Genomic DNA, 13,156 nt, shown 5'->3' with positions numbered 1-13,156 from the left:
ATAACAATTAAATAAATAATTTTTTCGTTTTATTTTATCAAGTACTCCGTTACTGTACAAATTTTACTCATCCATTTTTTACATTTGATAAAAATATTAACTAAATGTCACCGTATAAAAAATTAAACTTAGTGTCTAACTATACAAGTAAAAAATATATATTTATACATATTTTCTTATTTCATAAATATTTATCTACTTAAATGTCTTCTCCTTGCTCTGTGTAATTTAAACTTTCATCAATTTCCATCGGCTCTGTATTGAATACCTCGACAACTGTTTCAGAATCCGTCTCTTCGATTTGAACTTCGCAGACATTATCTTCTAAATAATTAAAATTTATTATTATTACAGTCAATAATTAAACAAAATAAAAAATTTGAATTACCCGTTGGTTCAAAATTATAAATTTCTGTCTGCCCATCGAGAACCTGCGTCTCAAATTCTTCCTCAGTCATCATAACTATTTCTTGACACGAATCTTGTGCACTATCTGAAGCTTCGGCACTTTCCTCATTACTAAAAATAATCAATCACCACCAATTAATTCTCTAATCAATAATCAATAATTAAATAATTCAAATTAATTACCTTTGATCTTCAGTGACATTTTTATGGACATCTAATTTATTATTAAGATTGTCTACGCTATCATTAACCTGATTGGTTATTAAAACAGTTTCGTCTAAAGTAAGTGAGTCAGGATTATCAGGAAATTCATTTATCGTATGAGTTTCCAGAGTATCAGAAATCGATATCAACTTTTCTTCAGGTACTTCCTGCTGAATATCGACCACAACCATATTGTTTAATTTAGTGTTTGATTTAATGTCTACGTGTGATGAATTTTTAATTGGCACTATATTTAATTTTCGATCACCATTGCTAGCTAGTCTATGGGGTAATAATGCTGCCGCTGCTGTTTTAGCTGCTAGACAAAGATTTTCACTACCCATTATCACTTTACCTATTGCTGCCTGTAAAAATAAAAACGCTGTTACTTTACTTCCTTCAACTAATTAACAAATATCAGTCGATTGCACACCAAGAAGAAAATAGGACATTTCAACCCACGTGTATAATTGCTTACCCCAGCCAAAAATACAGGTGACAAACACGTGGATTGGGACATCTTACTTTCCTTCGTGCTCCTGAAAGTTTAAATTTTTGCTTCTGGGAAAAATAAAAAAATTCCCAAATGACATAGAGACAACTTTAAGATGTTTGTTAAAAGATGACAAATTTTTTTTTTGTCAAAGTCAAGTATATTGTATACCAATAAGACGTATAGTTGGTCTTAGAAGTCTTAGGAAATTTGTCTTTTTTTTTCGTCTTTAAGTTATTTGAATTGACGTTGATTAGATGACTAATTTGACCTTCCCTCTGTACAGGGCAGGAATTTAAACTTTCTGTGCACGCATAGTAAAAAATATTAATAATTATTTGCACTCGACACGTCACAAAATGCTTTAGTAATGAAAATAATTTTTTATGACAGAAAATTTAAAAATTTCAGACTGTAACTGGTGTACCAAGACATCTGGATTTTTTTTCTAGTATTTAAGATAATATTTTTGTACTTGAGTAATTATCAATTTTACCTTTCCACCATGAGTTATTCTCACATCTTGAGCAGAACCTTTTTGTACAATAACATTGGGCTTAGAACTTAATCTAGCATTTGAAAATGCACTTATATTAATCGTGTTATTAGAATTTAAAGTAATACCCTAAAAAAAAAAAAAAAACATAATCAATAACTACAATATAAAAAATAGACAAAAAAAAATTACCACTTTAGTAACAGATTGATGATTGAGCTTTTCCGTAGGCAGTTTTTTAAACGTAACCATCGAAGAATTAATCTGCGGCGGACCTGGGCCACTCGAAGAAATCTCTTCACTAACAGCCGCAATTCGTTTGATATTACTGACAATAACAGAATTTATTTGAGAACCAGTTGGGCTCGATCTGCCGACTTCCGACTCAGCAGGTTTTTCAGCTACTGGTTCCTCTAAACAATAAAGTAAAATTAAAAAAATAAATATAAACGGATGTTAACATAAAATCGTCATACTTTTATCAATTATTGGAGGGTCATTTGATTTTTCATGATTAATGCATTCGTCTAATTTTAATTCTACATCACACTTAATATCAATGGCAGTGTTAGTTTGAGGTATCTCATTTATAATATTACTTGAATTTGAAATGTCATTTATACTGTCATTACAACTCATTACCGTTGGAGTAACAGTACACGTTGAATTTATTACAAGCCTTTCATTTATTAATTCAGATTTTGAAGTATTTTCAGTTACTTTATCCTACACAAAATATTAATAGTATTAATAAGCAATTGGTTTTATTTATCTTATTAAATAATATTATTAATTACCTTCGGAGTTGCCGGCAATGATCCCGATTGTCTCATACAATTACCATTACTATCATTGTCATTAACGCAAGTCTGGGATATCAATTTTTTGTTACCATTATCTGCATCAGCCAAAGGTTTTTTTCTTTTTCTACCTCGTGTACTTTTAGGTGGGTTCGATATCGAATTTTGCAGAGGCAGTTTGTCTTCAACTTCTTTACATGACTCCAATTTATTTTTAACTAAAAAAGTTATATATAGTCACCAATTACCAATAAAAGATAATGATAATAATAATAAAAAACAAACCTATTGTATTAGTATTGACTATGGGGTCGTTGTTTTTTAGAACAGGTGCTTTTTTTTCGTTCGCAGCTGCCAGTACCAGGGACAAACTATTCGCCAGCTCAGTGAATGCCGTATGTGCTTTCAATCTCGGTAGCAATGGGATCATTCTTCTGCCTTCGATGGCCCAGTCTGTCCAGGTGTTTGGACCATTCAGCCTACAGTTGACAAAAACATTCAAATCCATTTAAATTTAAATAATAAATCCCGCTAAATAAATTGTATAGTTAATTTATAATGACTACATACTGCTCGGCAATGTATGACAATTTTTCATCATTGACGGCGCGTCTTACTTCAGCTCGATGTCTTTCGTTGGATATATGAAGTACTTTAGCTATTTCTTCAAGCAAACGTTTTTTGTCTTCTGTAAATGAACCCTGTGCTCGTAAAACCGAGACCATGTTGCCATAAGCGTCTAATTCTGGAATAAATAAATAAATTTATTATTCATCAAATGTCCACCATTAAAAATGTCATTAAAAACAGAAAAAAATTAAGAATATGAGAAATAAAATAACGGAATCCGAAACTCTTGTGTAAGAAAGTAAAAATTTTTAAAATTAATTAATTTTTTAAATTAAGAAATGAGTTAGCGAGTAATTAGCTAAGGAACTGATAGAAAATGGATAAGTATATAAATAAATATGTAAAATAACCACATAACCTTACCCAAACATCTTAAACATTTTCTACAATCATCTCTAGTCAAGTCCATTCTTATCGACCTCATTATTTAGGTAATAATTATAAACAAATCATTATATTTTATTAATACCGATAAATATTTATACGTAATTCCCGCATCTCTATTTATTTTAAATGTTGACAGTAACCAACAGTAAGTTGATGATGAAGTTGCCAACAGTTTAGTTTTTTTTTTTTTTTATGAAATTTGCTATCGATTGATAATCTCGATTGTTCGGATATCGAAGCCTGAGCGCGATATCCAAACGGAAATATCGAAAAACTTGTTTTCAAATAAAAATCCTGGCTGTCTTAACCTAAACCATAAAATGTCACCTTATATTTGTTAACAAAAAATACGTCATAATTTTATTTAATAATTAATATATTTTTTTTAATAATACTTTGAAGTCAATTAGCGATGAAAATTGACAGCTGTTTTTAAATTATACATACATTTGAATATATAAATTCTACAAGAATGTACATTTATTGAAAGCAAAATCAATGCACCCGAAGGCGGGAAAAAAGTAAACAACACAGCAGCATGTAAATAAAATAAATTTGAGTTTTTTAATTTAATTGTTTGGTAAAAATGGGCAATGAACGTAAAGAAAAATGCATCGATTATTTTCGTCAGCTCAAAGGTACGGAAAAATATTTTTTTATTTCTACGTTTATTTTTATCATGGTTTTATTTTTTCAGGTAAAGGCAAATCTCCAGATAGATTTGATGATAATTTAATTATTCTGCAAGAAGAAGCTGCAACAAATGGTTTAGATAATTCAGATATCAAAGTAATTGCTGATGTCATCAGGAGAAATGAATTACGTGAGTTAAATTTTCAGAGAGGTTTTTTTTTATTCAAAAATAATAACAATAATATATGGATTTATTAGGAGCTGGACTTTGTGTTCCTTTAGTAAAATGTCTTATTCCAAAGAACAAATTAGATAACAATGAATTAGAATCTATGATTTTATATTGGCTAGCAGATCATAATGTTCTGCCAGTTACTGTGTCAACTCATATTCTCCAGTGGTTTATTGGCTTGTGGGAGTATCAGTTATCAGATAGACAGTTGATAAATACTTACTACGACTGTTTCTTTTATTATTTATTAAAACGTGAAAGAACCGTACGTATGCCTTGGTCTGAATGTATTAGTCCCTTCAGTAAAATAACCATTGCAATTTTTTACAGGAGTCTGTGATCACCAGGCTGGTTTACTTATTAACAAAACCATATGATGTGACTCGTAGACAAGTGAGACGATTACTCAAGCACCAGGAGCAGTATCCAAAGCCACCTAAACATATTTCAGCGCTGCTCTCCCTCTTTAAATCGTACAAACCTGAGCTAGTTCCTGAAAAAATTCCATCGCTAAATCTCGAGAGTGTCTGGAAATCTATGCCAGATGCAATGAGATCTGGGTTCGAAGACGCGAAACATCGTTGCAGTGGTATTGTGCTAAGAGAAATGGAGATCTTTGATTGGAATCCAGTGAAAATGTCCGTCAAAGATCAGACAGGGCCACTCCTACCGTCAATGAGATACTTCCAAATGGGTTCCAGTATTTATAAAGACCAAGATACCAAGACTTTATTCGAGTTAAATAGCCTTAAAGACATCGGGAAGTATCATTTTCAAATAGAGTTACCGTCAAATGCTATTTCATTACTGGCCAACAATGCTGGCTATCACTGTCTGACCTTCGCGAGCTACGAGTTCCAAAGTAGATTCTCATTCAATTTGTATTTGGCATTGCGGAGAGCATTTATCATTGATTGCAATGCATTTTCCTATGGTCAGAAAGCCCAGTTGCTTGATATGACCACTGAATTCTGTAAATATATGAAGCAGGGTATTCCTGTATTTCTCCTTTTCTTTATGGAATATTATCCCTATGATACTGGGGAATTTAGGAGTAAGTTACTGGGTTTATTCGAATGGTCAACGACAATTTCCGTCGCTGAATTACAAGATCTTGCTAATTATTTTGACTCGATATTTTTGGAGTCTTCTTTGAAAGAAAAGTGCGAGCTGATAAGATGTTTTCAGAGATTTTCTACCAATTTAGTAAGTATGTTTTTACAAAAAAACTATTTTATATATATTAATATTGACAAATTTATTTTTCTGCAGTTTATCAACCAAAGATTTGATAAAGAAGAAATAAAACCTTCGCCGTTTTTGGGACAAGTTCCCATGAATAAATTAACAGATCTTATTCCGATAGTTCTCAAGATTGTCGATCACTTTCTAACCAACGGATTGAGTATTCATAATAATTCTGTACTACTTCTGGACGAAGGAACAACATTTTATGAGAACATGAACAGATTAGCAAGTCGCTGCGAACCTCCCTGGCTAATTATCGCTCCCCCGAGTTTAATCTATGGAGGATTTGTATCAAAAAGTGCTGCAATACTGTCACAAGTTTGTGATCTACTTCTTAAGTATCGTAAAATAAATAATACTCTAGTAAGTGATCCACGATTAAAAGATATTTATCAAGCTGAGTCAAAGGTTTTGGAAGTTTATACGTCGGATTTGGGAAATGCTTTATGGAATGATCAGGTTTGTTTATCTACTTGATATTTTTTTTTTTATGATATGAGCATCGAAACCTAGGGCCAGTTTTTTAAACCAGGTTTCTTTTTATCCGGTTTCAAATTAACATTACTACTGTATCTATATATTAATAATATATACCAGCAATAATAATATAAACTCGGTTTGAAAAACTGGTCTTCAGTTTCAGTGTCTACAGCCAGTCAACGCTAGCTGATAATTGATCACACCATTGGTCTTAAATTAACTTGTTCCTGACTGGCTGCTGACACAAACTTTAAGTTCCAATGCAAGTAATCATGAAAAATCTAGTGTGTAACTCAGGATGAAAGACGATTTCAGACTGCGGGTGATGTCGTGGTGAAATCGTTTTGTTTCATCCCTTCTCACAATATTCTATTTCCGTAGACGTTTTCTTTACGGCGAGAAGGCCAATTCTTATCATCACTGCCAGATAAAATGGTTGCTAATTTACCAAGAAGTAAAGATTACTTATTAAATATTAGTAATCACATCGCTATTTTACCATGCAAGTCGACGTTAATTTCCAGTGGATTGGACATCAGAACAAAAGACCTCGCATTGTGCCTCACTGAACATTATTTACCGCCTATTTGTGAGTTTGTCAGATCATTCGATGATTACGAAAGCGAAAATGAGACCTAAATATTTATAATATAGAAAAAAATTTTTTTTAGTATAATAAAATTTATATAAATAAAAAAATGATCAGAGCCAAAGTTTTTATTACCTCCAATTTACATACAAACTTTATTACTTTTCATTTACATCTCACAGCAGTCTTGTTACACATAATAAAGTATGTGTTATATACATCATTATATGTTTTTAACCGAATTAATGACTGGCTGATCTTTCTCAGGCACCGTTAATGTTCATTAAATATATATATATATTTATTTTCTATATTATTATAATCATTATTACTAACATTACGTTTAATTTACTTTACTCGTGAATAATCTGAGTGATCAGACCGAATGTCAATTTCCGTGTGTACGTCACAATAATCTACGTCTATAAATATATTTTTCTACTCTTATATTTATTTGATGCACCTTTTTACTCGCACTAGTGCAATTGCTTTTTCAAAATTTATAATTTATGATATTTTGATTTACAATATTCATATAAATTAAATTATTATCGTAAATCATCTTAAAATAACAGCAAATACACGTGACTGCAGACGTATTAGATTTATTTATAATTTATTACCGCATTAAAAATGCCTTCAATTAATTGCCATGCGGTTACAATTTTTTTTGTTATTTTAATTTTCAAAAAAGTGTATTTGCTACAATACCCTGACTTGCTACTCCAATTTATAAAATAAAATTTTGAAAAAACAATTATCATCATTTTTTTGTGTATTATCAAGTATTGAAACGATTAAATATTTTATATTATTTGTTTATTATCTTAAGTATTAGCATTGTATTTTATTCGGTAGTTTGTTATTATTATTATTATTATTGTTACTATTTTTATTTAAATTAGCGCATTATATTGACATTAGACAAGTGCCAGTTTAAGACGAGCTCGGAGGCAGTGACTTAGCTTCCAAATATAAAAAAATGAACAAGTCAATTACTAAATAAATAAATTTATTTATTATGTAAATGATTAAAAGAAAAAAGCACAAGACTGCCCAGATAAAATAGAAATGTCAGCTCGCTATGGCACAGGAGAAAGAGAAAGTAATTAATTAATATTAAAAATAAATTAATTAGATGTGACAGTAATTATTTATACTAATTACAAAAATTAAATATTGTAATTAAATTTATTTAATTAAGGGGGAAGCTGGTCTGAAAGACAAAAAAAAAGAGGATATTTTTGTGATTTTTTTTTTCAGAGTACGCTCTTTATTGAAATTTTCAAAATTTGTGACATTATTGAGCATCATTCCAAAAATATTCTGATAAATTTTCACTAATAAATATTGAAAAATAAGCCAGTGGTAGTGGGGAGAGCCGAGTCACCTCAAAAAAAGTCCAAGTCCACGGAATGGAGACTTTTTTTAAGATGATTCGTCTCTCCCCAAGAAGATACTCTGAAAAAAAAAAAAAATCACAAAAATATCTTCTTTTTTTTTGTATCTCAGACCAGCTTCCCCCTTTAAATAAATGTTTTTCATAGTCACTACTTAAAGACAAGCTGTGTAATGTAAATCTACAATTTTATTTTACTTTTTAATTAATCTTTATTTTTTTTTTTTTATATAACCGCCTCAATTTGATGAATTTATTAATAAAAATAAACTCAGATACATTCATACATCACATTCAATTATTAATTCTAGTCATTTGTCTAAAAAAAAAAAAAAAAGATTATTGTAAAAATAACTTATAAAATAATAATAATATTTATTAATAATAATAATAATAATAATAATAATAATAATAATAATAATAATAATAGTTAGTAGAACAAAAAAATGAATGATGAATAAATAATAAAAGATAAATAAATTGAGACTTGGATGGTTAACGCTCGGTACAAATTGATGATAATTGATAAATAATTATTTGAATGAGCAGATTTATATGAAACTGACACACATTTAACATTTATATTATTGAACATTTGTTTTAGTCTATATAATTATTATAAACAATTGCAATTATAATTACGTTTTTTTGTTAATTGTGCAAGACATTACAGATACAAGTAGTCTATTTTACTCGGCAATGAGTCGCTGATACTTAGTCACCAAACTCGTGATTGAGATCGTTAATTATTATTATTTTTTTAAACTTCATGGTGTCAAAACAGTTTTTTTAACAGTCGAAAGTAACAAGACAATTAATTTAACAACAAAAAAAACAAAGTCTCACATTAATTATTACGCCTAGAACTATTTACTAAAGATACAATAATAGGTAATTAGTTACCTAATTAATTAATCAATTAATAATAAACATAATCAATCAACTAATTAATAATAATTATTACAAATGCTAGAGCAGGGATGGACTACTCTTTCGTATTGTTTTTTAAAATTAGTTTTTAAACTAAATAATTCTCCGCCAGGATTTAGCGAACAGCAAACTCGTACTTTATTTCAATAAATATCCACGTTAGTTTATAAATTAATTGATTTTTTTTTTTAAATTAAACTAAGCTGTATTAAGTAATTACAGAACGAAAAAATACTGCCACGTATTAATTATTTTGTTTATAATCATTAATATCCAATAATTAATGATTAATAACAGAAGATATTGTGATAATGATTTTGAATGAGAAAAAATAAAGTAATAACTTGTTGCGGATTTAAATTAGACAAAAGTGCACGCTAAACAAGCTTGCTAATTATCACTCTGCTTTGAATTTAGAACATCCATCTTTGGCACAATACAATTAAGAAAAAAAAACAAAATAAAATAATAAAAAAAAATAATAATAGAGAAGATAGAAGTGAAGTAAAGAAATAGCAAAGTGAAGACGCGCACGTATTACAATTATTTTGATCGAAGGCGGCACAGTAAGCACTAGAATAACCAGATTATTTTTTAAATCCCCACATTATTATTATAATTATGTGGTTACAGTTTTTAAATTTTTTTCCTATTTTCAATGATTTTAAATTTAACAGGAGATTCGTCAGATTTAAAATACACATAAAAAAGCTACTTTTGAAACTTATTTACCTCGAGTATTTATCAAATAATCTATAATTACTATTCATTAATTAGTAATTAATATACTTATTATCAATCAGTTGATAAATATGTAAAACATTTTCAAAAAAGCTTTTTTGCAAACTGACAAATCTCCCGTAACTTACAAATGTAAATAATTAAATATAATTTTAATTAATCAAGAGTCAGTATTGCTAGCACGATTAACGCATCGTTTTTAAATAATTTTTTAAACATATATGCTGATATTACGGTGATATATTTTATCTTTAAATTTATCAGAGTAACTCTGAATAGTCCTTTCTCTTTCTTTCCAATAATTCAATCAACACCTGGCACTCGCGACGCTCAACAAAAGAATTAAAAAAAGAAAAAAAAAATAGAATAACTATTGAAAAATAATTTTCAGTAGCAGCTGATGCCATCACTTCACTGATGCAAACACCCTCGACATAAGTTATCATAAAAAAAATATGTACTGTCATCATCAAAGAGAGAAATGGAAAATAGAGAAAAATAATAGATTTAATAAAACATAAACACTAGTGTGAAGAGAAAAGATTAATTAAATTTAAATAAATCAGTCTCCACTGGCGTCGCTGTCAACCGGCATTTCCTCGTCGTCAGTCACCACGTGCTCTACAGCTAATATATCCGGGTCATCGATAAATTCCTTTTTATATCTCGCTGCATTTTTACTTTTCTTCGCAGCTAGTGCTGCTTCGTCTTCTGGCGAACGCTTCTTACGAAATTCGTAGACTAGCGGAAATATTTGCTCAATTGCCGCTCCAACTGCCGCGACACTAGGCGCTGAAATTATTTTTTTATTTTATCTACTGAGTTAATATTTGTCTTTACGACAAATAGCCCATGTTTTAAATCATAAGCATCCTAAGCAAATAGAAAAAAAAAAACGTTTTACTGATACCTGTTATTGTAACACTGCCCGTTGAAAAAATCTTTAGCGTAGCTTTCGGGTCTTTGAGTTTGTATGTTACACCTGGATGTAATTCCGGTTCATAGCTGGTTTAAATAATTAAATCAATTACTTTCAGTATATTTTTTAAATTTAAAATATTATCAATAATTAAAGACAGTGGAAAATTTATAAAACATTGAGTAAATACTGTTTTATAAATAAATAATTTATAAACTTACTCAGCATTTTCTTTATGATGCATTGAAAAGGATGTAATTTTAATAGCCCATGGCATTAAACAAGTACCCAAGACATTGACGACTCGGAAGTTATTAAATCGAACTTTAAATCCGAGTTTCTGTAAAGATCTTGCGATTCTACGAGCAGCGACTTTGGCCTCAGTCTCCGTTTCAGCACCAGTGCAAGTTACTTTACCCGAGGACCAGATAGATGCTGTCGTATATGGCCTTCTTAGCTTCATCGTAATCATCTAAATTATATAATAATAAATTTTTAAAATTAACTCAACACTACGACAGTAAACTGAGCTCGCAATAACAATTAATTACCCCATTTTCTTTTCTGTACTCCACATTAGAGCCATTTAGCGCAATTTCGCGTAAATTGAGATGACATCTCACGCTGAAACTACACACGACATTTCTTATAAGAATGTCAATCTCCGGCTGTGCTTCTGGCTCCTCCATAGGAATATCTGACGGGCATTTGTAAATTTTATTGTCCTCGTTGTCGTCATGCATCTCGTTCTTCACATCCAAAACCTGGTGATCTTCAACATGATTTATACTTCCATTCATCAGTGGTTGCATGCCGTTTTTTTGAACAGCAGTTGCCATAATACTGTGTTCCTGTAGCTACATGATTAATAAAATTCAAGTTATTCCCACATCAATTGATGATAAATCACCAGCTACTTCAATAAAAATTTATAAAATTACCTTCCTGTCCAGCATGAGAAGTCGATAGCAATAAAGTCACTCTTTTTTATTTTCTACCAAATCACTGGAATAATAAATTTTAAAATTATTTATATTTAAATATATTAAATAAAACATTTAAATACTCCGCCATTAATTATTTACTCTGAAAAAATTTTTTTTATAAAAAGATACAAATTTATAAAAAAAAAAATATTTAAATCCATGCAATTGACCGGGAATATTTAAGATAAATGTTTTATTACAAGTTAACGAGTCACCGCTAACACCCAAGTCCTGAGAAATATTTGGACATCACCTCTCGTTTTAAAATAATTATAAATTGAATTTAAATCGTAATCTTAATTTATAATTAACCAGTTAAAACTTACATCAGTATAAACGATAGACAATAATCTAATAGACAGTTTTATTTATAAGATAACTTTGTTGACAAGTCAATTTTAAGAGATAGACAAACGCGCAAAGTTGATTTCAATAACCATTACCATTGTTTGCGGCCATATTCACTAGACTACTGGTGTGTGTTACTGCTGCCTATGCTAGTTGTCCATGGCCAAGACGGCCAGTGCAAGGACTACTGTTGTACTGATGTTTGCTTGTATTGCTTTACCTCCCACTCTCGCCCCGTACACAACCTTTTCGGTATCGAAATTACACTCACTGTCCCCGTCCTCCTCTATCTGCTCGACATTCTCTCATTCTAACTCTATTCTCTGCTCCTCATTATCTACATCCGTCGTCATTCGTCGTCTGTCGTTCTCTTGATAATCGTCGTTGCTGCGGACTCCATCCAAGAATTTTGTTAAATATTCCATGGAAACTCACGCGCAGAAGTTTCTGGAACTAACGACGGCTGGCTATTGGCTGCTCATTTGGAGGGAGAGAGATTTGCCAAAAATTTAAGGTTTGTTTTCAAATTTTTTCGCGGGAAGATCACACTAGTGACATCCTTTGGTTTTCTAGGTGGAACTGAGACATTGGTTGATGGACTATCAAAGAAGAAGAAAACGTCATTATCAGTCGGATTTTGAAATTTTTTCAAATGTAATGGGAAGTAATTAAAGTAATTTATTATTTTCTTTAATATTTATGATAAATATTTTTGATAATTAGTTGGCAGACGAAAAAAATCAACCGATGCCCAGGCATGATCTAGATACTGTCCAGACATGTTTCTGATAATGTTTTAGGACTCAAAAAATTTTTTCCATTGGATGTTTAGAGGCGTCGGAGGTATCAGACAAGTATTCTAGAAAAACGCTAGCATATAGAAGCTAATAAAATAAATTTCTTCGATTCTAGAACTCAAAATTTTTTTTTCTTTCAGTATTTTCTACTATTTTCTATGGAAACAGCCTCAAAAATATTGTGGGATGATAATCAGTAGGAAGAATACAAAAAAATCAACCGATGGACACACCGAGAATATGTCCATCAACATGACATCAAGATGCCTAGCCACATCCTACTGCTATTACGTAAAAAAGCTTCAAATTTTAATAATTATAACAGACTGTCCGAAAGACTTTTGAATTTTAATATTTCCATTAACGCATGTGAAACAAAATAGGTGTTTTGATCGATTTCTGAAGGATTGAGCAAATTTTTTTTCTCCAATATTTT

General features: G+C 30.3%; 3 protein-coding genes across 4 annotated transcripts; 1 reads left to right on the top strand and 2 right to left on the bottom strand.

Moving 5' to 3' along the window:
* Positions 1 to 12: 12 nt before the first annotated feature.
* Positions 13 to 3,589, bottom strand: LOC103570968 (uncharacterized). Its single transcript, XM_008548895.2, has 10 exons — positions 3,395 to 3,589; positions 2,972 to 3,146; positions 2,687 to 2,880; positions 2,399 to 2,619; positions 2,078 to 2,327; positions 1,794 to 2,014; positions 1,602 to 1,730; positions 592 to 977; positions 389 to 519; positions 13 to 324 (listed from the first exon to the last, which is right to left on the bottom strand). The coding sequence occupies exons 1-10, from the start codon at positions 3,453 to 3,455 to the stop codon at positions 200 to 202; spliced, it is 1,893 nt and encodes a 630-aa protein (XP_008547117.1). The 5' UTR covers positions 3,456 to 3,589; the 3' UTR covers positions 13 to 199.
* A 112-nt stretch (positions 3,590 to 3,701) lies between these two features.
* LOC103570966 (centromere protein I) lies at positions 3,702 to 6,702 on the top strand. The gene is made up of 6 exons (XM_008548894.1): positions 3,702 to 4,056; positions 4,116 to 4,241; positions 4,310 to 4,548; positions 4,614 to 5,489; positions 5,556 to 5,990; positions 6,393 to 6,702. Exons 1-6 carry the CDS (start codon positions 4,005 to 4,007, stop codon positions 6,648 to 6,650), a joined length of 1,986 nt encoding a protein of 661 aa, XP_008547116.1. The 5' UTR covers positions 3,702 to 4,004; the 3' UTR covers positions 6,651 to 6,702.
* Positions 6,703 to 8,566: 1,864 nt separating this feature from the next.
* Positions 8,567 to 12,285, bottom strand: LOC103570965 (TATA box-binding protein-like 1). 2 transcript variants are annotated; one of them, XM_014442488.2, is made up of 6 exons: positions 11,902 to 12,285; positions 11,531 to 11,594; positions 11,141 to 11,446; positions 10,811 to 11,061; positions 10,581 to 10,675; positions 8,567 to 10,462 (listed from the first exon to the last, which is right to left on the bottom strand). In XM_014442488.2, exons 2-6 carry the CDS (start codon positions 11,543 to 11,545, stop codon positions 10,233 to 10,235), a joined length of 897 nt encoding a protein of 298 aa, XP_014297974.1. In that variant the 5' UTR covers positions 11,546 to 11,594; positions 11,902 to 12,285; the 3' UTR covers positions 8,567 to 10,232. The 2 variants fall into 2 exon arrangements, with proteins under 2 accessions (XP_014297974.1, XP_053596411.1); XM_053740436.1 differs by having other exon boundaries at positions 12,019 to 12,285.
* Between the last annotated feature and the right edge of the window lie 871 nt (positions 12,286 to 13,156).

This window comes from Microplitis demolitor, chromosome 7, assembly GCF_026212275.2.
Source record: "Microplitis demolitor isolate Queensland-Clemson2020A chromosome 7, iyMicDemo2.1a, whole genome shotgun sequence".
Taxonomy (NCBI): domain Eukaryota; kingdom Metazoa; phylum Arthropoda; class Insecta; order Hymenoptera; family Braconidae; genus Microplitis; species Microplitis demolitor.
This window is presented reverse-complemented; position numbering and strand designations above follow the sequence as displayed.

Bases quoted from the DNA above. Each gene is read 5' to 3' on its own strand.
- LOC103570968 (XM_008548895.2), bottom strand. From the start codon at position 3,455: ATGAGGTCGATAAGAATGGACTTGACTAGAGATGATTGTAGAAAATGT. The intron at 1,731-1,793 runs GTAATTTTTTTT...TTTTTTTTTTAG, and splicing joins ATCAATCTGTTACTAAAGTG to GGTATTACTTTAAATTCTAA. The intron at 325-388 runs GTAATTCAAATT...TTAATTATTTAG, and splicing joins TTATAATTTTGAACCAACGG to AAGATAATGTCTGCGAAGTT.
- LOC103570966 (XM_008548894.1), top strand. From the start codon at position 4,005: ATGGGCAATGAACGTAAAGAAAAATGCATCGATTATTTTCGTCAGCTC. The intron at 4,549-4,613 runs GTACGTATGCCT...AATTTTTTACAG, and splicing joins TATTAAAACGTGAAAGAACC to GAGTCTGTGATCACCAGGCT. The intron at 5,490-5,555 runs GTAAGTATGTTT...ATTTTTCTGCAG, and splicing joins AGAGATTTTCTACCAATTTA to TTTATCAACCAAAGATTTGA.
- LOC103570965 (XM_014442488.2), bottom strand. The intron at 10,676-10,810 runs GTAAGTTTATAA...TATTTAAACCAG, and splicing joins CATCATAAAGAAAATGCTGA to CTATGAACCGGAATTACATC. The intron at 10,463-10,580 runs GTATCAGTAAAA...AAATAATTTCAG, and splicing joins GGGCAGTGTTACAATAACAG to CGCCTAGTGTCGCGGCAGTT.